We start from the raw sequence: 26,285 nt of genomic DNA, 5'->3' as shown, positions 1-26,285 counted from the left end.
TCTGCGTTTTTGTTTTCTGCGTTTATTTTTCTGCATTTTTGATTTCTGCGTTTATTTTTTCTGCGTTTTTTCTTGTGCGATTTTTTTTCTGTGTTATTTTTTCTGCGTTTATTTTTCTGCATTTTAGTGTTTCTGCGTTTTTATTTTCTTCGTTCCGTGAAGGAACCATCCAAGTATATGTATTATTACCTCTTCTCATAAAATCATAAATAGTGTTTGCTTTTCTGTAAAAAAAAAATAATACTATAAATGAAAATCACTTGTTTTGCGGGAGAAATTTTTGCTTATTTTATTTTGGCTGGATATTTTCATATAATTGAAATACGTCGTTAGTTTTCGTTTGAGATAGGCCCAAAATTCACGAAATGAACTTTTCTGTGTCTATGTAAATTAGTAGCCATTTATAAGTTATGTTTTTCTTTTTAATAAAATGTTAGAAGTTGAATGCGTATTTTTGGTTCATATTTTTTTCTTTTTGGTGTTGTTCACGTTCCTGGTTAGATATACTGATAGTAATCGAAAGATCGCTATATTCAAATACATTTTACCACTCCATTTAACTTCTTGTTCAAGTTCTTCTTTTAGCTTGAAGTGAACTCGTTTTAACTGGCTAAAATTAATAGAGTTTGATTCTTAATGTTTACCTCCTTCATTACGAGTAATTTTCAAATTGTATGAATGTTAATTGATTTTTAAGAATTATCACCACAGATCGATATGCTTAATGCTTATTCACAGAAAATTTCAAAAGGAAACGAAAAATCTTGTTTAAATTCAATTTTAAAATGCTACGGATCGTTTGTTGAGAAAGTGCCCCACAGTGATTTTTGATGTAAAAATGTGTTTGATAACCATTTGCATTGAAATTTATCGAGGATTGTTAGAGTTTTCATTTAGCTACATTAAACGACGTAAGATATTATGTATGTTAAATAGGAATGTTGTTCCAATAGAGGTCTTTTGTGGGTAGAAAAATCACTTTACCATACAATGTGACTCATCAAAATTAATCAATTTTTGAAACGTCACATATTCGATTTATTTATTTTTATTCCACAAACAGTCCATGGTTTACAAACAGTTTTTAACTTCAAAGAGAAGAGAAACTTTTTAGGGTGTGCATAAAAAATGACTATTGTAAAGAAAAATGGATTTTCCCACAAAAGACCGTCTCTGGTGATAGATGAGCCTTGATTATTTTGATGTACAATATTATATATACGTACGTTTATTGGTTTTGTAAAAGATACAGCAAATCACGTGGCGCTCTAATTTACTATAATTTGAATGATTAAGTTCAATTTGTGTGTGTGTTTCAGTTGTTTGGATATTCAGCGTTACGTACATATGTAATTGATATTCAATATAACATGTTTCATTTGACTTAAGCCCTAAACTTCAATTATTTCATAGATTTATGTTTCATTTTATACAATTTCTTCATATGTTTCGCTCTAATTAGTATTTCTTCATCATAATTTTGGGTTTGTTTTAAAATTTTCCTTTAAAAATATTAATTGAGCAATATTTATACATTCATATGTAAAAAGAAAAAAAATTGGTTAAAAATAAACAAATATTCTTTTTGCTACCACATTCTAATCACTAAAACACATTCGAATGTTTATAGTACAAAGTCAGTCCAATCCATTTTCAGTAAAAAAAATCACTCACTCCACATAAAGTCAATGGAGGAAAATCGATTTTTCATTTTTTTAATGTGTAAAATATAAGTTTGAAAACTTCTTGGTAGTAAAAACCTAAAAGGAAAAAAGAATGTCGAACTTAAAATCATTTTGCATTAGTTGACGTTGTCTTTTTTGGCATCGAAACTGAATTAATTGTATCGCATTTTATCGTCGAAATAACTTAAGAAATTTTACTGATTTGATTTCATCGATAATTACATTTTCGTATTAAGATCACATTTTACTGTAAATGAACTTAAACGAGTTTATCATCTTAGAATTTGCTGGGAAATGTGTGTTCGAAACAAATTGATTGATATTAAAGCAACTATGATCATCATCATATTTGAAGCCCATTGATATGAGTTTGCATTTCCGTGCGCTTGTTCGGCCATTCCTATGGTAGCAAGAAAATTGAATTTCATCACATTTATTTTGTTTCCTTTTCAATGTTATTCGACATAAATTATTCAAATCAAACTTACCACCAATGATATTAACTTGATCTGCGTCGGATTCAGATGTGCCTGGATGTATTTTAATTTCTGGCAGAAAAAACAAAGAAAGTTTAGTTGAAACTATGTAATTGAAGAATGAAAAACTTAAAAAGAAGAAAAAGAAGAAGAAATGTACTACCATAAAGTCGCAATGTTCCTTCTGCACGTCCCAATGAATTGGTTGACACACAATGATATGTACCAACGTCATTTGCCGAAAACGAGCGAATCGTTAATCGCATAATCCCCTTATAGCCAGTCCTTTGCTCGGTTATTCCATATTTCGGTCTAAATCAAATCACATAAAGGGAAACCATTAAATGTCTGAAACCTTTTGTGTAGCAATAAAATTATATGCATTTTACAAATTACCCATCAAGTAACATTTCGGGTCGTGGTTGACCGATTTCTGCATTGTTCAAACTATTCCCCAATGAGTTTTGTAATTTGCCTCCTTTGAGCCAATAGCTCACCGGTGCAGGACTTGACTCGACCTTTAATGGAAGAAGAATCAAATGATTTTTTTTTCTATTTTGTACTATCTATTGATTTGTTGCCAGTTGTTTGAAATAGGCTTATGTTTTATGGGCACATTTTCATGAACTTGATGGTGACACATCAAACTTTCATAAGCACACAATTCAACATTTAAACATATACTTTAATGTAGTTTTAATTACACACCTGACAATTCAATTGTACATCCGAACCCAATGGTGCTCCCAACAATTGACTAGGTGCGCGAACTGATGGTGCAACTGCATTTAAATTTATAAAGTAGCAAATAAAATTGTCACCATGAAGAAAGTTTTAAATTAAATATGAATGGATAAAAAATAATCTACTTACAATGCACACTCAATGAAACACGCTTTGAAACTGCAGGCGGAACGTCATTGGAGGCAATGCACAAATATGAACCTGTTTGACAATGGGATGGAAAGACTAGTTCATTGCAATGCCAAAATAATACCAACTTTATTTATTCATCTCTGTCGTAAATACATGTGTCAGTTGAAAACAGTCGACGATGTAAATTCCGCATCGTCGGTTGTTTTTACAATTGTTTACCTTTAGCGATATGGGTCAGCGATTTCGTTGGCCCACATTGAAAGAAATAATATTGTAGAGATATCTGTAAAATCAATACAAACCCATTTGTTTGCGCTCAAGTCTCGACAGCCGAAGAACGGATCCATTATACGATTCAACTGTTGTATGATGATATGAAAATGAAAGCATTTAGACTCATTGTGTATATATATGACATTATAGATTTAAAGTTAGAACTAAGCAATTTCTTTTTCATTGACAAAGAGCATGAAATTGAACATGAATTAATAATGACCTTTCATTAAATCACGGTTGCCTTGTTTACGAACATAAATGTAGTCACCGTCTTCCTTTTTCCATGTTACTCGCGGCTGTGGATCGTGAAAAATATCGAAAAGTTACAAAAAATGTAATACGGAAAATCTTACTAAATACAAAATGTTCATCCTTACTTGTGGATTTCCAGTTGCTCTACATACCTATTATTTAAAAAAAACGAAACTTAATTAAAATGAGAAAAAAGCATGTGTTCTCTTATTAATTGCCAACTTTTTTCTTTTAAAAATAACAGTTTGTTCATCAATTTTTCATATCATCTCATCAACGAATTCGAAGCGTTCGATTGTTGTTGTATTTTCGATAGCAAAGCGAAAGAGTATCCTGAACCATACGTACGTAATATTCATTTAATACTTACTAGTGCTGCATCTTCACCCTCTTGAACGGCCATGTCAACCGATGAATCTTCATTTATTATGTCCGGTGGTACTGGGGGAAAAAAGCAAATATTAATTTACCAAAAACAACAACCGAAGTAATGATTACCGAACCAGTATGCTATATAATCTGATATTTTGAATAAAATATATGAAGACCAACAGAAACACCAAAATCAATACTTTTTCGAACCAAAAATAGTTTAAATATAATTTTGTGGTAACTTCTTTTTACTCCGTTTCAATTTCATACACTCCCCTCGATGTTAACTAACAATCAATGTTAACGACTTACAAATGAAATTAAGACCAAAATGTACTTACTTTGAACGTCGATGCATCCGATTTGCTTCTTCATTGGGCTTGAATTTATTTGGCACATATAGCACGCTTTATCCGTTTCACGCAGTTGTTTGATTCTGAGACGCCATGTTATATAGTTTTCATGACTAACACTAATTCGTGCATTATGCGTTACAACACGATCCTGAAGGGCTAATACAGTTTGATCTGCTGCTCGCAGCCAACCCACCTTGAATGGAAATACAAGAGATGCACAGATGAGAACGAGAGAAACTAATAACAATCGTAGTATATACACACACACACTAAATGACTACAAGTGTTTGGGATTTCAAAAACATAAAGCCGGATTTATTGTGATATGGAGTGTACCAACAATCAAATCTCGTCGCGTTGATGTGTGGATATAGCTATTAAAAGGAATGCATGTCAACAAATACAAATTCACATGCACACACATAAACACACTTTATTCGATTTTCGGATTTACGATTTTCAAGCATTCTCTTGCATTAACCCATGAAGCAATAATACATAATATTTATAACACTTACTTTGTATTTGCCCAAATTCTTGACGGAACATGTTAGAACTGCTTCTCTACCAACCGGGTATGTCACATTGGATATTGATCCTATAAACTCTGGCTCAAATTCAACACCTTGATTGATATCTGCTCGAAAACATCGCCAACAATCCAACAAATAGAAAAGAAACAAAACAAAGAACAATTTGACATAAAAACGAGCAACCAACGAAAAAATAAATAAACTGAACAAAGAGCGTTTATATCGTAAATCTTTCGACAAAATCAAGCAAATGGGGATGAGGTGAAACAACCAAGCAAACGACTTTGTTGCCGTCATTGCTGCCACTCTTATTTTAGTCGACAAGTCTCATCTGTTTTGTATGGGCAAACATTATCACAACTGTTATGTTAGAATGTAACAATCGTACGCACGCACGCACGCACCCACATATAACACTATAGTGTGTAGCATTCGAAATTGCTAAGACGATTAGAAGTCATAAACTTATCTTAAAGATCTCAATTAAAGTGATAAGCTCAACGAAGTGGGAGAATGATGAAAAAAACGAGCTGTTTGCGTTGTTCCGGATTAATTTATCGCCTCAAAATGCGCTAATCAATTATTTAACGCTTAAATAGTCTCACACTTGCTTCGAAATTATTTAGCTATAAACGAAAACTTTTCTGACTCACGCCAGCATTGCACGAACTTTTCTAAATTGAATAAAAAAAAACTTTTCAAATCCAAAAGTATTAAAAAGTACGAATCCCATCCACAGCGAAAATGGTGGACACACAATCTGAGCGCCCATTATCATCGTTGAGCTTTAACAACAAAAAAACGACGTGGAAATAAAGAGAGTGAGACAACAGTTAACGTAATTCTCATGTTTGAAATCACCCTATCTTAATTTTTAACATCTGCTTCTTCCTCCCACTATATTCTCTTGCTCGTTCTCTGTCTCTGACATCGTTTGTTTGCATTGGACTCTTCCGAATAAAATTTATCACGCAAGCCGAAAGTTCATTAAAATAAAGAGACAGAAAATGAGAGCAGACACACACACAACAGAAACAAAAAAAAAACTGAAGAACTGGGAGCAACATGATAAACGTTTTAACTTTGTGTGGAATCAAAAATCCATACTGTCGGTATCGAATTGAATCTTCAAGTGGTTACATCAAATAATTATTTGCAGCAAGCCATTCTGCTATCCAAGCGTTTTCTCTCATCGTTTGGCCTTTTTTCCTGCAACCTCAATTCTCTTTATCTCATCTTATGTATATGTGTGTGTGTGTCTATCCCCCTCTCTCTCCCTCTCTGTCGCTTTCACTGTTCTGTCCTTTCTATGCTCATGCAATAGTAGTCTGTGTGGAGTACCGTAAATCATAGAAAAGTTCGACGTAATGCCAAAAATAAACGACTAAAATGAACATTTAAAACATCGAACAAACGACAGATACCAGGATAGCGAGGGAAAAGTAAAAAAAACGTGCAAACAAACCGAATGACCGAACCAACAAAACAAACTAAAAACTCAGCACCGAAGTTGATTGTTGTTTGCCCCCATCACCACCTCCACCATATTATACTGGCGTATGCGAGAAGTGAACGGTGAGAGTATATGTGCATGTGGTGATATTGTATTTTATAAATTGCGGTCAAAGAGCGAAACGGCCATCGAGCATAACATCACCATTTATCTGATGGCTAAATACGGCAAGATATATCATTTATATATCGCACTCTCGCGAGCGCTTTCGCTCGGCCAAAAAACCAGACAACCAAACTATGTTGGCTAATGTGAATAATATGAACAGTAATTTAAATGTCATCAAGAACGCCATCTAAGCGGCATACGTACACATTTCAAAATTAAATCACATAAGAATATACCATTTATTTGTTAACGAACATCATCGCGCCACGGTAATTCAAATATTCAAGATTCAAAAAATTGTATTTTCATTCGGTCATATTTTGAGAATCCCGAATTTTGCCCGTACAGCTGTTTTTGAAGAACAGTAAGGACCACTTCTAGTATATAAATTTCGTGATAAGAAGAAGATGAAGAAGATATCATGTTTTATTATGTAAGAATGCACCTACTTGTCATAGATGGTGCTCATTCGTAATTGTTTATATTGTTACTGCCTGTCAAGTTGTTTCATTGAATTCGCAACACATGGAATTTATACACGACAAAACTGTATATATGTTCATTTTCCAAAAAGACTATGCGAATAGGTTCTCTTGAGGTACGAAACATGGTTGTTCCACAAACTATAAAATACTAAAAAGCAGTTTTGCCTTATCCAGTTCGGTGACGATGCCATTTGTGTTTACTTTTTCATTTGGCTCATTTTTCTTATGCTATTTTTTTCTCATCTACACCACACATGCACATTGGGAAATGAAACATATCGCACAAAATAATTTGTTTGTCATGTGCTGTTGTGTACGTCCAGTATATATATATTTTTTCATTCATTTTGTGTGTATTTCGCCACTTAATAGTTGTCTTTGCGGTACTTAAACTTTTTGAAATTGACGGTGGTTGCGATACCATTTGTGTTTAAATAACGTTCTATCTTGTGCTGCATTGGTATTTTCGCTTTTCATGTAATTCGCCGATTTCATAGCACAAAATAAAATAATATCTTTTGAAAAAATTTATGAAATTGGAACACGAGAAATTAATTGATGTTTTCGCATCGCTTTGCTTTAAATCTTCTAATTATTTCAAAGTAACAAGAATTTCAAGAGCGGATGGATCCAATTACGCTTCAATTCAATATTGAAAAGGGCATCAATGTCTCGTATATATCACATTTTGCCATTTCGCGGCAAAATATTTTCCATCAAATAATTCTGTTTATGGTTTCGATTCAATCATCGAAATGCATCGTATCGTATCGATATTCCGTTCAAATGTTTGTGTGCATGAAGCATGCCGACGCAGTGCAGCGGCAGAACGGCAGCGGACACAAGCAAATGAGAAATTTATCTGTTTATTGTTATACAGTAAAATAGATAGAGATAGAGACAGAAAATCAAATCAACTTACCCTGTAATGTTTGTGATGATATTTGATAGCATTTCGTTAGAAGGTGTATTAAAACGATGGATAAAACCGTCGCGCTCATGTTTGATGAATGAGATGCGATCAGCAATGAAATACGATGAAATCTGGTGCACTTCACTCTCGCAATTTGTATTTTATGTGCGCCGTGTATGCTTTTTTCCCGTCTTTGCTCTGCTCTCAATTCGATCAACGCCTCTCAAAATTGCTGCGCTCCAATGGTTTCCGGTTTCTTTTGTCTTCAATTTATCTCTCCCTTTTGCTCCGATGTCGCCCCGTTGCCGTTCGTTATTTTAAGTTCCGGCAGTTCGGGTTTTTTTTTGTGCTTTTTGTTGTGGTGCTCGTTCTCTCTTCAATCCAAATTCCTTTCGAGTTTATTGAATTTCCTTATGATCTTCGTGCAACATGCATGTGCAATGTGATTTTATTATTTTGTTCACGACTTTTCAGAATCTCACGTTTATGTCGGTTGAGCATCGGAGACGAACGTTGTACACTGTAACTGTTTATACGTAAACGGAAATCTTGAATTCATATATGCTGCAAATAGATTGGTGTTGTTCTTTCTGCAGAGAGCGAGGGATGAGAGAAAGAGAAAAGAATAAATAAAATACACAACACAAAATTTTATAAATAAACGCATTTCCATAGTTATTATTATTATTATTACAGTGTTTCAAGTTGCTGACTGTAAGAATAGATAAAAAATGAAACAAACACAATGTAGCAAATCGACGACGAGGAGGACAACAACGTTGTACATGTGCATGTTGTCGTTCCATACATTCCGGTTGTACATTTTTAATTTGAAATTCCAACGGCACAACAATATTCGTTTACATTCGAAACATTTAACATAGTTTCATGTTTAAACTATTCATAATGTTGTATTTGTAGACGTATGCGTTCGTGATGTCGAAAAAGAGAGAAATCGGGCCGGCGACTAAACTTTGTTTGCATTAGATGAAGCTTCTGTTGCTGCAGTTTGTCGTTGTTTTGCTTCATTTCGTTCTTTCTAACGGCAATGATAAAAATATACATACAAACAAAGCAAACCGTCGGACGAACAAAGTAAACAAACATGAAATAGCTCAACATTTTGAACGTACATTTTGTGGATCACAAGCAACAATAACAATAATAGAAAAAACAACAACAATGACAACAGTGACGTCAGTAGTGGTAGCAGCACTACCAATGGAAACAGTGGCAGCAATACTTGTAACCGATTGTGAAAACGGCAAATATCTGGTGATTGTAATTATTTAAAAGTACAGAGAGAGAGAGAGAGAGAGAGAAAAAGATATGCCAAAAGAAGCGCCCAGTAATATTAAATTGGCGATAGCAAATTATAAATACTAAAATTGAAAGAGAAGTGAGATAAAAAATGAGAGAGAACGGATCCAGAGCAAAAATTGCAATCAAGAGATTTTGTGAAATGGTGGTGGCGGCGGTAAAGGCACACAACAAATGCCATTTTCATGTAACACAATGTTTTATGTTCAATCAAGAAATGCACGAATCTTCACTCATTTACAAAAATATACGCAAAGTACCATTCTATCCGTTATTCATTTGGCTGATGGTGTGCGCTATTTTTCTCTTCTTTTGCCTCTTGTACGCGCTTTCTCGCTCTCTCTCGCTCCAATAGAATCCACAAGCAAACATTCAACCGACCGTCATTCATATCTCAGCAGTAGAACGCGCGAGAGCTTTTATTATTGGATTGTCGAGGATAACCTTTTGTGTGCAAATGTGGATGTATTGTGTGTATGCTGTTTTTCAACATTTTCAACAGCAATAAAAACTGAAACAGCTTTAGCGAGAGATATACCGCATGAAAAATGATAAAAATATGGTGAAGAAAGTGTGCTCTATGTGGCATGACTAACAAACCACTGAAATGTGTATATCACTCGTTGAGGCGCTTAGCATTGAAGAGTCAGCCAGAACAATAGTTTTGGGCCTAGAGAAAAAAAATGCAGAAGAAGAAAAATTGATGTTGGTGTCGTTGGTTGTGGCGATGATGCGCTTTTCGAAATAACTGAAAGACTTTGTTCTGTTCACATCAAACAAAAAAAAACTAAACACACACAAAAAGGAAGAGAAAAAAGGTCGACCGTATGTTATGTGTAGTTTTTATTCATTTGCTTTGGCGTTTGACTGCCACTTTGTCGATGTCTCTGTGTTACCTCTCCCCTTTTCTCCTTCTTTTATCTGGATTTTGTTTTTTATCCATATTTTCGTGAAATAATTTGAATGAGAGCAAACACGACGAGAGGCAACGCTAATATTTTGTATAAATATTTTTTGAAAGGGCAAAGATTGTTAGTTTTTAGTTTTTTGTGCTTTCTCGGTCTGCCTGTTCGTTGTTTTTCCTCTCTATCTATCTCTTATGTTCGTCGAGTGGATTCTAATTTTTCAATTTTTCTTTTGACCACTTTGTCTTTTTACATTCTGCTTTTGAATTTATGCCACTGTTTCTCTCACACATTTACCCACTAAACATGAACTACAAAATAAATGCAATCAATCTTTCAGTGTCGTTGGCACAAGATTTTCCAACATTTTCATTCACACACAAACAAAAGAGCACCAAAGCCTAGAGAATTGAGAGAAGGAGAATGATAGAGAAAGAGAGCAAATGAGATCCCGAAAAAGGTGGTTTTTCGTTTAGAAACATTTCCCTTGGCATGTCTTTGAATCGAGTCACGCTTCGAAAGGCTGACAAAGGTGCACATAATGAGAGATTTAAGTTGATTGAGTAGAATGGCTCCGGTGCTTTTTGAAATCACGATACGATCTATTCAGCAGTGAATGCCACCATCACCACTACCACCACCACCGCCAAGACCATATAACTTCAAACAACATAAGAGCAAATATGCTCACTTTAATTTATTATAACGCCAAACCGAATAGATGCTTCCAATTTGAAATATGTTTTGGTATGTGCATGTGTACTGGTTATGTTTTTAATGTATGTTTGGCAAAAGGATTTGTATGATTTCAATATTTCAAGCAATGGCAAAATCAGATGTATTTTTCTTTTAATATCAGTTGCATTTTGAGCATCCATCGATTCAAAGAATGTCACTAAATGACAAAGTGTATTAGATGAAGGAATGTGACCAGAAAATTTTGTTATTTTTTGTTCACAATATGAGAGTGCCTGATTTTCAGAATCATTCCCCATTTCCAATCAACTTCCGACATTCGGAGCAGAATCAAATATTCTGTTGTTGGTCGTTCTACGTGTTCGACGAATATGGAATGCTAGACGGAATGTATGTCGGTATGTGTATGTTTCTAATGTGAGTTTGGGGCACATTTACGAATAAGAAAAAAATTTGAGGCAAAGCCACGGATTTCGTTGTATGTACGTTTTCAATCAGGATCTGTGTTGAGAATAATAAGAAATATGCACATTCACCGATTTTACCCGATAAGAAATCAACATGTAAGCATTAAACTGACGGCATAATACATTCCGTACCACATCACATCGCACGTATTCTGATTGAGGCTTCAATTCGAATGAAGAAAAAAACGAATGCCTTCCACCGAAATCGAAAGGATCGTTTCGGTGTTGATTATATATGTGATGAACTGATGTTACCACACGTTCATGTTGTTTTTTTCTTATTTGTCGGTGGTGCATTGTACTTCACGTTAGCGAAAAAAGAGCGATTTCTTTTCGACGAAACATCATATAAGCTTTTGTTATATATTATAAATTACAGCGGTCGTTGCCTTTTTTAGTTGTGCGACTCAAAAACGAAGTAAAAAAACACGAACGTTCGTTGTATAATAATAAAAGCCGATCCGAACATTCTACTGTCAACTAAATATACAATTTTTTTTCTTTAGTTCCATTTTATTTATACATTGACTCCATCAATTCTGTATTATATATGATCTGCTTTTAATTCGCCGCATTTCTCTTTCACTTATTTTAGAGAAGAATTCAAAAACTGAAACTTTTCTGTCCAAAAACAAGGGTTATTTTATAGAACATGAAAAAGCACTCAATTTCTTTTTTCGTTTCGATTTTTATTGCGATATATTCAGACCATTCAATGTGGATGTGGCTTAAATATCAAAATCTAAAGATTTGGACATTATTTCAATAAATACATATATCCTCACAGCAAAACTGAGAGAGAGAGAGAGAGAGAGAGAGAGAGAGAGTGAGAGAACAGAAGCAGAGTGATAGCAGAATATTTTGTTCACTTTTTTTAAGTTTGTGGCAAAATGGTCAACGCATCAGTAACTCCCTTCTTTTTATGAGCTCTCAGCAAAATTCAATTAAATCGAACTAAAAAGTAGTTAAATTTGCACTTTAACTCGGGTCATTTTTTAATGTGATGGCGAACGCTCGAAACAAAGAAATTCATCAGACGATGTGCGACATCATGGTTTTTTTTAACAATTTCAGCGTGTGTTAAAATGTGGTGATGGTGAACAACGCAGACACTTTACAATGAATGAATTTAGCTTTTTACATACACTGAAAATCATTCACAAAAGTTAGTGCTTCAAATTCAACCAGCTTTTAACATTTCATGTGACACTCTTACGAATGCCTGCCTGACCGCAAAAGGCAGCAGAAACAAAGACAAAAACTATTCTGAATTGTATAAATTGTATGTCTGACAGCAACTTTTGAATAGAAAAAAGGGATATTATGCATTTAAATAAAGGATGACGATGAGATTGTTTCCTCACTTCCATTTTCACTTTTCGGTAAGAAATTTGATGAAATATTCGTGTGTGAAAATGAAGCAATTGATATGATTATTTTCATAGTGTCAATCCTTATTAAACTAATTTCTAGTTGTGATCACAAATTACATCTTTTCGAATTAGAGTTACTTGCTGGCTATCACAAAAACTTTATCAATTCTTAAAAATTTCGAAAAATCGGAGGATTTCATACGAGTATCACTTGCGTTGTATATTGACAATGTATTTGAACGCGACTCGATTTAAGAAGCGCCATCTCTTTCACGCCAGGTTCTCATATATTTTTTTTAAATGAATTGGCGTATTTGCATTGCTTTGGTTTATTGTGGTAAAATTGTGAGTTTTTGTGTTACTTTTATTAATATTTAGGCAATTATTTTGATATTAAAATTATTTTTCATGTTTTTAATTTTGTTAATTCTTATATTTTCATCAATTACAGATTTTGGCGTGAATGCGACATGAAATCAATTTACAAATGTGTTTTTAGTCCAGGAAGTCACATCGGCAACCAATCAGTATCAAAAATCAAATCATCTTATACAGAATTTAACGCTCTTCAAAATGATAATAGCCACTTTTTAATATTTTTCATGTGGAAACACCCTACTGAGTAGTCAATCATTTTTTTTTTTCTAGTTTGGTATTTTAGATGTAAAAATTGAATCATTACCGTTTTTGTACGAATGAACAAGTACACACAAAAAAATTTGCGGAAAAATTTAATGTAAAAGCGGTTACTGAGTAGTGTGTGGTTAAATTTAAAGGCAATGCGGTTAAAATTTCGTCATTTGGATTCTTTAATATTAGAATTCACCGCAATTTACCGCATTCATACAAAAATGACCGCACACGCATAAGAGTAAAAGTCAAACATTCAATCCACCATATTCGAGTATGAATTGCTTGTTATCAAACATTCTCGTTAAATACATGAAACTATTCATGTATACATATTATTTATTTATCTTTATTATTTGAATTCAAGAAAAAAGACAAAAAATGACGAACAGAGTAGTATTTCGTCCAAAAAACACCGCCGTAGATTTGCATCAAATAATAAAGATAAATAAATAATATGTATTATAAAAAGAATAGTTTCATGTATTTAACGAGAATGTTTTATAACAATCAATTCATACTCGAATATGGTGGATTGAATGTTTGACTTTTACTCTTATGCGTGTGCGGTCATTTTTGTATGAATGCGGTAAATTGCGGTGAATTCTAATATTAAAGAATCCAAATGACGAAATATTAACCGCATTGCCTTTAAATTTAACCACACACCACTCAGTAACCGCATTTACATTAAAATTTACCGCAAATTTTTTTGTGTGTAAGTAACAGTATGTGATAATTTGTCACTGACATTTGTCAGATAAATGCAGACGAATTTATTCGATTTATAGTGTTCGATTAAAGTTTAATGCTTTTCATCTATATTATCTGATCTAGTCGGCCAGTTAATTTTGGACAAGTTTTGTCCTCGTAGGAATAAATAAATAGAGTTTCCTTTTTGTCATCGTACACAAACCAATGGCTCTATTTACCATTTCCATTTATTAGTAATTTTTATCCATTTCTTTATCAACCACTAATGCATTAAAAAAATGTTTGCTTCGTATATCTGCCCATTAATTTGTCACCTACAGAATCTCCCCACTAATGACTATCAATTAATGTCAGAATGAATTTTCCATTAAAATAAAAATGTACGCCATCTTCATTAGTTGGTTCAATTTCCTTATGGCAGTGATTTTTCATAAATGTAACCTCTTTAAGTACAGAAGTCAAAAAGGGGAAAATATTCATTAAGCCAGCAAAGCACAGACACAGAAAATACAGAAATTGTTCGTTTTTGATGTCTTTATTGGTCTGCAGAAGAGTTTTAATTTCATGGGGTGAAATTTCCGTATTATCATAATGTTTGTCTTTTGATTGAGAAATCCATTTTTCTTTTTTTCTTTGGCTCTTTTCTTTGTTAAATTGTTCGTGATGATGGAAATAAGAGTAAATTGTGTATGATTTCCAGACACTTATTGCTGAGCGTCAAGTCAAAAACAAAGAGGCAGATCCGGTTTGAAAAGGCAACACTTTTGTTCAACAAAAAAAAGTAATAAACCTAAAATGAAAGATCCACACGAATGTGACAATGAAGAATAAAGACCCGCCAATATAAAATGTGACAGCCGAATGCTTTCGCGAAAATGAATCAAAGTAGCAAAGATTACTTTTATCCCTTTCATTTTTTTTGGCGTAAATGCCATGAGAATGGATGATGTTGGTTTGTCTTCCATTCGCAAAATCATCATGGATTTTTGCTGAGTACGACGTGTATAACTGTTGACATTAACATCTATCTATATTTGACTAGTACGTGATATTTGTTTTGAGCGCGCATTTGTGTTGAACGCTAACACACATCACTTGTGTGTGAGTTTTTGTCTCTCTTTACAATGAAATCATTGTATTGTTAACGACGTGCATAATATTCGGCGTTACATCATGCACACTATTGCCGCTATTTGGGGGAGCTGAGCAAAAAAACAACACACATACTTACACAATTCCTTCAAAAGAGTGCAAATCCTTTTGTTTGCCAACACATAAAATATGCATTTCCAATTTATCTGTTAATCTCAGTGATTCGTGATTGTTTTTTTTTTCTTGTTTTTTTACTTATCTTCTATTCTTTTAGTGCGGAATAGATGTGCTAGGTTCAACAAACTACGGCTGGAAAACTTTTCACGGCATTATTCAATATGGAAATTGAATGGAAATACAACATTGCCACTTTGCCAAATGCTTTTAATGACGAATTATATTCAAACAAACGATCGCATTCACATGAATTTGCATACGGGTAAAATTCATAAAGTACATATGCCGTGCTTCTTTTTACGCTCAAATTTAAAACAATATGTGCTCTGAGGCAGATTTATATTTTACACAATGTATTACAATCTGTTTTTTTTTTGCATGAAACTTTATTAATACATTTTTCAATTTGAGATCAATGGTTTTTGCTCATTTTTCATTTTCAATTGAATTAAATTTAACCGAGAATGGCATTTCAAATATGTCAAAATCATGTCACACATACTTAGAAGAATACTTATCTCTGGTTGACTTCCAAGTATGTCGCCATCTACGGCCATTAACATATTAATGCTTCAATATGAGCGACTATTTATGTTAATCATGCAAAGTAACAAAAGCAAGTAAAAACCCAATTTCATAGAAAATCTAACTTTGTAAACGTGACTTTTTTTCGTCGTTCATTTATTAAATGCATTCTTTAATTGGAAAGGAAAAGTTATTTGTTGGAAAATATAAAGTAGGTAAAAAAGTTTTAAATATGACATTTGATATTTGAATTAAAAATGTAATAGAAACCAGCAGAGTTTGAAGATTTAAAATTCAAATTTAAATTCAATTTGTTAAAGGTAAATGCTATGATAGAAACTATTCAGATTTTCTTCAAACAATTTTCTCTGAAAAAATCAATTGGTTCTAGATAGAATTTAATTGGTTTTCTATTTGTAGAGAATGAATACTGTTATGTGGAGAAAATGCATGATATGGGGCGATTACACACGTGTGCGTAACATGTATACATATGGCAATTAGTTTAAAATTATAATGAGAACCGAATCGAGGTTCTCATTCGGTACAATGCCCAGCGATGGCTTCTCAATATTTGACTTTGTTTGGATAGGTTGAAACTTGTGTGCGTATTGATTTCATGTCGTTATTACTAGAGTATGAGGGCCCAATTCGAAGGTAATTCGGACCAAACTGTTATCGAGGTTGGAGTAAGACACACAGTAAAGAACATGAAAATTGTTTTTCGAAAATGAATGAGATTTGGCAATAAATTACGTGTATTTGAAATAACGTTGGCGTGCCAACAATACATATTGGGTCAACAATGTATGATGTATACTATCTAAGAAAATTGAACAAATGATAGAATATCATAAGAATAATCGGCCTTTGTCGTAGCGTGTGAGTGTGGAAAATATTCTTCTTGTTATTGTAATTGGATTCATCGTTCGGATAAAATGTATTCTTCTGGACCATATGCCCAACAAAAACCTGAAACAATGCATAAACATAAAAACCAAATTGAACGACGACATTGTATAGAATACATTTTTCGTTGTCGCAAAGAAATGAAGCAGACAGCTACGCAATAAATAATTAAACCATTTGTCATTTGGCGTTATTAATTTTCGGGTTGCTTATTGTACCTTCCGTCGTTCTCTTTCTCTGTCGTTTGCGCTATCCTGTTTAATTGAAAATGTGGCCGACTTTATGCCACTAAAAATGTACATAAATCGTTTGGCCTAAACGCTCTCTCCATCTTTCTTCTTCTCTCTACCAATTGGTTGACCACACCAAAAGTTCCACTGACATTTGTAGACACATGTTGTTTGCTGATTTCCGTTTCGTTGAAAGAGATTTCTGTACTTTTCTTTGTCTCGTGATATTTATTACCAGTTAGGTATATTAAATTTAGACCAAACAACAAAAAGTAAAAGAAAACACGGAGCATCGCTTTTTTTTACAAGCAAACTCATGGCAAATGGTGTGGTAGTTGACCTGAAAAATGAGAATGAGTTTCTTAGTTCAGCTCTTTTGAGGGCATTTTTCTTCCTTTCCTGTGATCCTCTTTCAACGAAGCTGTAAACTTTTATTTAATGGTGCAAAAAATAAAAACGAAACGGCAAATTGTCGAACATAGACATTTTTCTTCCTTACTTGTCGTAAGTGTGTATGTGTGTTCGTCAAGCGAAGAAGATGTGAGTGTGTGAGTATATATGAACGCGCGCGTAAATTTCTTTTTTTCCGTTTTTAACGTATATTCCACATTTTATTTTTTTTTATTTTTTGTTCTCGTGAGCATGCAATCGGCAATATATCTGTGCTAACATTGATATCACTTTTCGTTTGAGCGCTGTTGTTGAAGTGGTTCGTTGAGTACACCCCGACAACTTGGAAGAATGATGTGAAAGCAGCGTGATGAAATTGTGCGCTGTTACTATATTTATTTGTTTTTGTTTTTTTTTTTTGCGCCCGTATTTTTTTCTATTTGCCATTGTTGTTGCTGCTGGCGCCGCTGCTGTTGTTGATCACCGTCATGCTGCCAATTTTTCTTTCGTATAATTTTTTTAGCCTCTCATTTTATTTTTCATTGGAGAGTTTTGCTTCAATTTTTGGTGTATGGTAGCTCAGTTGCTGAACATTTTTCTGACATTTAAATGCCAAAAGAGCTGACACCCACAGCATCAGTATAGGTAACGATAACTGAGACTCTAATACCAACCAAACAATTTTCGAATATAAAAAAGTGATATGGATTTTCGTGTTGCACAAAAAAAGATATTACAACAACAATACAAAATAATTTATGCCAATATTTTCAGTTTTATTTGTTGGTGCTGAAATTTGTATTGATTGACATCACGTCTGATAGGCAAATATGCGTGAGCCATTGATCTGAGCCACATTTTATAATTGACGACATTTCAATCATGCTGATTTCGATATGAGCTTTGCATACAGTTGAAAAACAAACATCAAAGTAAATACCAGTTCTTTCAATGGAATATTGAATTTCAGGCTTTTTATGCATCATTCAACTCAGCAATAATATTAAAAATTTATTATTAGATTCGTATTTTAATAGATTTATATAAAGTCGTCAATATATAATCAAATAAAAATTGGTCCTATATTAAGAAATAATATTTTTTATATGTGAATAATATGGTATCCTGCATGCATGAATGGCGATCGAATATATAACACTGAATGAAGTCTCCCACAATCGGGAATCATCAATTTCTGTGGAAATCGGAATAATTCGGTATTATTATGATGTGTTCATTTCAACTTTGAAATCAACAGAAAACACACACAAAAATAATCGCTAGCCGCAAGTGAGCATTGAAACTACCGTTGATGGATATCTGCCAAAAAACTCCGACATTCAGATTGAGAATCAATAGTATTTGGTATTTAATTTTTAATGAACGCACTCTATGAGCCAACAATTTTACTTACTGAAAAATTTATTTCATTATTTTGTAATAGAGTTGTGTACGGATATAAAACACATTTTTCATTATACGTTTACTTTACACTGCATAAAAAATTCAGTGAATAAAGAAAAGTTTATTGAAAAATAATTTAAAAGCTTTTCTTCTTCATGCGTTTTTTTCTCTGTTACTTCATGATAATAAAATCAAAACTTATCTCTCCTGATATTGTTTATATGCTTAACACAACATAACAATTCCACTCTGAAAAAACTTTTCATCCATTTTTCAATTCAAAGCGCCCTTTTTTCATTTTTCTATCTACCTTTCTCTCTTCAGTACGAATTTCAAATCAAGTGGATTCTCTGAAAATGATACCCATTTATGGAATGTCGAATCACAACCACGACTAATTTGGTTTTAATAAAAGAAAAAAATAAATTTGTGATTATGTTTTGACATTTGCCTGAGAAATATATCAGGTAATCTAAGCGCATTTTTCTCTGTGCAATTGTTGAGCGTTTGTTGTAAATGTTGATAGACGCATAATTTCGGAAATTAATTAATGTGATTATGTATGCGATGGTGTTGTAAAGTTTGAGAAATTGACACATTGACTAATAATGCATTTATAAATTGTTTGATTGAAAACAGTGCGTTGTTTATGAATGATAATGGTCGTGAAATAAACTAGTATAATCAATTAGTGTTTGTAGTAGTATAGGTTATCGTGTTGGTTAGTGCTCTTCGTTTGTTTCATGTTGATGGTGTTCTAATTATTATTATTTTAATGGATTGTCATGTCCATGCATCGATGTAGAAATGAAAATGTCAGTCGGATGTTATTGTCATAAATATCACTACTTGATTTTGTATTGAAGAAGTCGCCAATTGGTTCTTCACAATGAAATCTCATTTCTGATGATAGAAACTGCTTCAAAGATAAATGTGTATAGTCTATTCTCTCTATAGAGTTCTCTATAGAGATTTCCCAATCCTTGAAATTTTTCGGACTTCGTTAGAGCAACTATTCACTGTCGTATCTTGTGAAATATACACATACACTAAAACTTTTAGAAGAAAAATAACTTTTTCGGCAAAACAATATGCAATTCAGTGACTAATTATAATTTGTATACAATTTGCGCGGTGAACATCTAGCGATAGAGCACGATAATAGAGAGAGAGAAAGAGAGAATGCACAAAAGCGGTAACAAGCATTATCCACTTGAAACAACCGGAATGAAAGTGAGCGGCGACGGAACACGTTAAAGAGAAAAACGACGAAGAAAGTCGAAAGAGAGAGAGAAAAAAATTAACAACTACGAGAAAGTATGGCTGAGGCAGCTAAGCTCACAAACAAAAAAATAAAGTCCCATTAAAATGCACATAAACACAAATAACGATTCGACGGCTAAACAATACGGATGGTGATATACATGAACATTCAAAAGAGCGAACGAACGAGCTAACAAAAGCTTCAAATGCTGTTGCTTGTTACATGCTCTGCTAATGAAATATACCATTTCAGCTATTGTGTATGCGCTTGATGTTTGATTGTGCGTTTGTATTATGGTTACAAACAGTCTCCTTCACTTTACCCGATTATACATCCATCGAATAGATTTACGTATCCATATCACCGAAAACCAAACCATTTTACCAAAAATCCATTTCTCAATATGCAAACTTTTCAACGGTGCCTTTTCTCCTCTCCTATTTCACGATGGCGGCTTTTGTCTCGTGGTTTTTTTCATTCGGCACCCACCTAACGTACTAGTTGCCATTGCACGTTCTTCTTTTTTTCCACTACCTAAATTGTTTTCTCTCGATGGGTTCAAACAACAAATCTTGCTTGCGAACGGTTTCTCGTCATTTTGGCATGCGGTTACCAATTTATAATGAGCTTTATTCTGTGGCAAAATGAAGATTCAAGCAATACAGTACTAAAAAACACACCATTAACCATGACATCGCATCGTATCGCGCACTAGAGAAAATCTTAAAATAAACAATGAAATGTGTGTGCAAGAGTGTGTTCATGAACACGAAAATTAAGATGTGGAAAAATTCATCGGCGTTAGAGCGGTAAAGTTTTTAATTTCCTGCATGAAACCACCATCGACCACCAAAAGTGAGACGGACAAAAAAAATGATTCCGTATTCATCTCATAGCATTAATGAAGGAAGGCATTGCGTTTTTGAAAATCGGGCTTTATGCAAATATTGATTACCTGATCCATGGACGGCTATTTCTTTTCTTTTACTTTTTTCTGCGTTTCTTTTTCGCATACTTGAAGCCATTATATTGGTTGAGTGAATCTGATAAGTAAGAAAAAAAATTAACACCAACACTTAATCCGATGAGTGTGATGGATTGAAATTGATTCCGAAAACGTTCGTTGAATTTATTTACTAAATAAAAAGCGCATGCCCTTTGGCGGATTTATTCTTTCAGCATTTGATTTTAAATATTTTAATTGAATTATGTGCGCTGGGAGAAAGATTCAAAGATATTTCTGTATCTTTAGCAATTTTGGAGTTTCTTTTTACTTGAAATTTGATAAAAAAATGATAGTAATGTCATTTGGGTTTCCTTTTTGAATTCCAAAATAGGGAACCATTCGGGAAAATGGATGAAATAAATAATTTCTCATCCGTCAAAGATAAGAAAACTGAACAATTAAAGCTGAAATGATGTTGAGCAAGAAGGAAATGATGATGATGAAGAAAAAGAACAACGAAAAAATGCTTGAGAAACGCGAAATGAATCGGATTAAAAATGAGATTTTGTCATAATTAGCAAAAAGAAACATTTTTGCAGCTTCATTTCTTTTTTTTTTCTTTTCACCGCCCCCGTCAACCATTCATGAGGCAATATGTCATTTAAAAGCAATATACATGGTGAATTTTGAAATCGAGTCAGCTCATTTATAGCTATAAGGAGTCTGTACGCCATTAACAAGTTGATGATGGGTCGCGCGCGCGAAAATGAAATAAGACGTTGACTGTCAGTTTCAAGTAAAAACTCATATCCGTTTTCTCTCTTTCGCTCTTATTGTGTGTTGTTAATGCGAGCAAATAGACGAAGAAGGCGGGAAAAAATGAAATCATAAGAGAATGGCATGGGCAGCAACAGCAGCATTCGCACAGTCACATAAATGGTACGAGCAATCGTTATGCGAAACGGGATGCCATTTGCATCTCTTAAGTATTTTGCTGCCATTCTTTTCGCCCGTTTCCCAATCTAACATAGCACAATTTTACATATATTTATATTTTTCACATTCTCTTGTTCGAATGCATGCGATGGTTTACTTTTCAATGTTTCTAAACGGATTTATTTTCATATTTGAGTGACAAAAACGCGCCAGAAACATACACAACCATTTTAAGCTTGTGCTTGTTCGTTACACACACACACACACACACACACATTTTTTTCTTTCTCGTATAGATCTCTGTCACTTCAGTTTCTCGTTCATTTTAATTTCGTCTCATTTTCCTTTTTGCAGTTATGATTTATCATAAAATTTACTTCATCCGTATTGTTGGAAGAGGCTTGCATAGCATACACACACTCACAACAGAAACACGGAAGTAGCAGATAAAGCGAGCGAGCACAAGAGAAAAGGAGACAGTTGTCGTGCGCGCTTTAGCAAATGAATGTAACCGAATGACGAAAAGTAGATAAGAGGAATATTACGGGGAAAAAAAACATTTGTTGAAAAACCACGGTTTAACAACGCAAAATCACGTTAACTACAATGAATTGCATATACGCACTGCATAATTACATTTATGAAAATGTGCATGCAGAGAAGAAACGCGAGACGTGTAGACGATGACGACGAGAGGGCCAAAGTGAGTTCATGACAGAGTGCAAGTGTGCATAATAGAGACATGTTTTTGCCATTGCGATATAGCATTTGTTGTGTACGTAATCGTTAAAATAACAAGCAATGGTGCATTTTTCATGAGAAAATTCTTATTTATTCACTAGCAAACTTCAACTAGAGCATTTCAACGTAGCACACTGAACTTATGTGTGTGTGTGTATGTTCGTGTGTTTATGGAGAATTCTGTGTACAAGAAATGCAGCATTCGGATTTGCTTTATCTGTGCCATCCAAACGCGCTAGGGAATAGAAATAGAAGAGAGGATGATGGTGAGAAAGACGAAAATAGAGCAAATACACGAGACAAAGTTGATACTCTCTACGCGCGACAATCTTGAGAGTTGCGTAAATAACTTGAATAATTTTGATCATTTCAGTGTTGCTGCATATACATAAAAATAACCACTAATGTTCGGTTACGAATGATTTTGAATGCAAAAATGTTACATGCGAAGCAAAACACCATTTGAACTAGAATGTTTTTATTCATCCGATTCGCACATATCATCCGTATTCAATTTTGTTTTGTTGCAAATGAAAAATAAAATAAAAACCATAAATATTCACCCAAAACGAATGATGAAGTGCAAAATGCTGGCATATAAATGCTGCTCTCAACCCATGCCTGATGTAAAAGATAGAAAGCAAGTGAATGAGCGAAAAATGTATAACAACAACAAAATACGAGAGAAAATATGTACATTTCAAAATACTATAGGTACCAATGGTTTTCCATTGTATTTTCGGCGCTGGAAAATTGATATAAACCATAATAATGAAAATGGTATGGCATGAGCTTTGGTATTTTTCTCTCAAACCCGATTTCAAATTCAGCCAATCTATGCGAAAAATACGCTTATTTGTGTATGTAGTTGTTTGTATTTGCCGCACATAAATTGAAAGAAACTGAGATATTTTCAAGAATTGAAGACATGGCAACGAAGAATGAGAGGAACAAGAAAAAAAAGAATATATACAAAAAGCAGCAATTGCAAATGGATTTTCATACGTCTTTTTGTCATATCGGTTCTATGCAGCCATACACACCGTTTTGTCTTCAGCACAAAATTCATTGTCATATCTTCATTGAATCGACTTAATGCTATTTGCCAATCCAAATACTCACTCGAATTTATACGAATACATTTATGTTTCTACATTTTCTCGTACAAAATGGTTGTGCGTTTTTATATCACAAGCCCCATTCGATTCCCTTCATCCTTCATGACCACAAAAAATATGTTTATTGCATTCATATCGAATGCCGTTCTGAATTCTTTTCTCCCCATCATACAAATATTTATCTATTCATTGTACAAATGCTTACTTGGTATAACTTCATACATAAGCGACGATATGTGTTGTTTTAGGCCAGCCAATTTTCACCGCATGATTTTGAATCTTTCTCTCTCTTTCCCTTTTTTCTCTCAGTCAATATCAAAAACCTATTCACTTAACCAAGATTGTTTGCGCAAAATTTCCACACTTTACATACCGATATAAATTAAAATGATTACTACGGTCTATGCCGGGGCCAAAATTCATAAATAAAAGCGAATATATCGAATTCATCTGACAAACGAACAAACGAATATAGTGGACTAAAAGAGAGTTGGAGAAGTGGTGAAACTAGTGGAATCTGGTGATTTCATTATGTTAAACGGTGTTTATAGTGGATATGTCGGAAGAAGACATATTCAATATTTTGCATTTATTGTTCATTTGTTTTATGCATTCGTTATGAATGGTTCAAACCTGTCCCAAATTTCAGTTTGCACTATCCGAGCTCCTGTATGTATCGGTGTGTGTGTCTATGTGTGTGTCGGTTGGTATTTTGAGAAAATTTATTTTAAGAGTAAATATTTCCATAAAGCCCGGAAAATTGTTGGAAATATTTATGTCAATGTTGAAAATTTCATTGAAATTGTATTTATAAATATTTTTATTTGTGAATATTTTCTCTGATTTTTCTTTCAATTTTCATTGTGTATTGCTGATTTTTTTTTTTCGCTTTTGTTGTTTTCAGTCAAGCCCAAAGGCCATGCTAGTAAGAGGACGCCGATTAAATGGTAATGGTGGCACAGAAAGAAAAATAAACGGTGTCGCATTTACAACGTGAATTTCACATTATCGCCAACATTATTAATACATAATAAATAGAAGGCATAAGCACGCTGCTAATAATAGTACATCGTTCATAACAACCAACAACAACAATTATGGCAACAGGAAACATCAGCAATACAAATTGAAGAGCATTTATCGATTTTTTTCGGCGGCAGCGGGGAGCGAACAAAAGTAATGGAGTAAATGATGTTTCACTTGTTTAGATACATATACACGTTCGATTGATCCGATTTTCTGATAGTAGAGTGCAATGGAATTCTTTTTCGATTCATTAAATTTCGATTCAATTAAATGTAATTCGCGCTAAATTAAAACTCAAAATGTAATACACAACTTCATCGATATGCATGAAAATAGAAATAAACTCTGAAAAGTTCAACGTCCCCATTTACGCTAGATTGAATATTGGAGCAACGAAATAATTTAATTTGATAATAAATCAATGTAACACATTATGAAAATCACACAATAAAATATATATAGATGTGTGTATGTGTCATTGGAAACATTTCGCTAATATTTACCTCAATTGGATTTCAATCAATCTTCATTTTTTTTACCCAAATCGAAGTCGAATATTTTGGATAGCATATCATCACATTCCATTTCACAACAACCATGTCTCGTTCGAATCTCTGAACAAAATTACACGATTATTCTTCAACAGAGGATGCATTTCAGGCATTGAAATTCATGCAATTCGTAGAATGTCTTTTTGTTTGATGTGGTTGAAAAAGTTTACACAGTGTTTGTTTTACTATTTTCACTCTTCCTTTGTCTGTCTTTCTACGTCATTACTACTTTCAGAAATTCAGTTTTGTTTCACTTGATGCACTCCAGCTATAGAATTACGCTTAATTACAGCAGAATTTTTTTTATTCACTGCGATTCATTTGCAAACGAAAACTTCATTCACTGTTCGCAAACAAGTAAAGAGAAATATTCACGGGAATTTTTGCAAACTGTTTTGTAATGTGAGAAAATATGCTTTTCATATACAGAGTGAAAATGTGTATTCAATTAATCCAAATATTTTGGTTTGCTAAATACAGATGTATAGATGGATGTTACTGAACGAGCACGAGTGCGAATTTCTCTGTGTGATGATAGGATGAAACTATGAATGATACAAATGATATCGACAAATATATTTGCAATGCGTAACCATCTAGTTGAAACTGTCGACTGAGATGTATCAGATCCTTACATTTTTTCAAATAAGCAAAAACAGACTGGTAAACGCGTTGCTAACACACACTCACACACATATACATATACTGACGCTGATTCTAATGGAGTTAAAGAGTGTGTGAAACAAACACGGACTCATTGTTGGAGGAAATGCGCACGCACACAAATACATGCATGTCCTGCTGTTCAACCTGATTTTCAGCAAGCTTTCGAGAAAAATGGAGCACAAGCCATCAGCTCTCTGGTATGATTGTATGGCAGTTAGCGAGACTACACGTACAGCTGGTTATATGTTGTATTTTGTGATGATTTCGAGTGCGTCGCTCATTTGATAGCAGCAGCACCGTTGCGTACCGAAACACACAACAGACACGTGAACAAAGCGAACGCGATTACGGGACATATAA

General features: G+C 33.7%; 1 protein-coding gene across 1 annotated transcript; it reads right to left on the bottom strand.

Moving 5' to 3' along the window:
• Positions 1-263: 263 nt before the first annotated feature.
• Positions 264-25,860, bottom strand: LOC116342539 (lachesin). Its single transcript, XM_031770198.1, has 14 exons — positions 25,212-25,860; positions 7,855-8,435; positions 4,812-4,930; positions 4,279-4,486; positions 3,936-4,006; positions 3,691-3,717; positions 3,534-3,609; positions 3,340-3,396; positions 3,035-3,106; positions 2,870-2,943; positions 2,558-2,679; positions 2,325-2,473; positions 2,174-2,233; positions 264-2,085 (listed from the first exon to the last, which is right to left on the bottom strand). Exons 2-14 carry the CDS (start codon positions 7,931-7,933, stop codon positions 1,958-1,960), a joined length of 1,242 nt encoding a protein of 413 aa, XP_031626058.1. The 5' UTR covers positions 7,934-8,435; positions 25,212-25,860; the 3' UTR covers positions 264-1,957.
• Between the last annotated feature and the right edge of the window lie 425 nt (positions 25,861-26,285).

The sequence above is a fragment of the Contarinia nasturtii genome, unplaced genomic scaffold (assembly GCF_009176525.2).
Source record: "Contarinia nasturtii isolate CC-2019 unplaced genomic scaffold, AAFC_CNas_1.1 Cnas_scaffold_864, whole genome shotgun sequence".
NCBI classification, from domain to species: Eukaryota; Metazoa; Arthropoda; class Insecta; order Diptera; family Cecidomyiidae; genus Contarinia; species Contarinia nasturtii.
This window is presented reverse-complemented; position numbering and strand designations above follow the sequence as displayed.

Coding starts and splice junctions, on each gene's coding strand:
- LOC116342539 (XM_031770198.1), bottom strand. CDS start 7,933: ATGAGCGCGACGGTTTTATCCATCGTTTTAATACACCTTCTAACGAAA. Junction 2,680..2,869: donor ATGTACAATTGAATTGTCAG/GTGTGTAATTAA, acceptor CTTCCATTAAAG/GTCGAGTCAAGTCCTGCACC. Junction 2,086..2,173: donor TCAAGTTAATATCATTGGTG/GTAAGTTTGATT, acceptor TTGCTACCATAG/GAATGGCCGAACAAGCGCAC.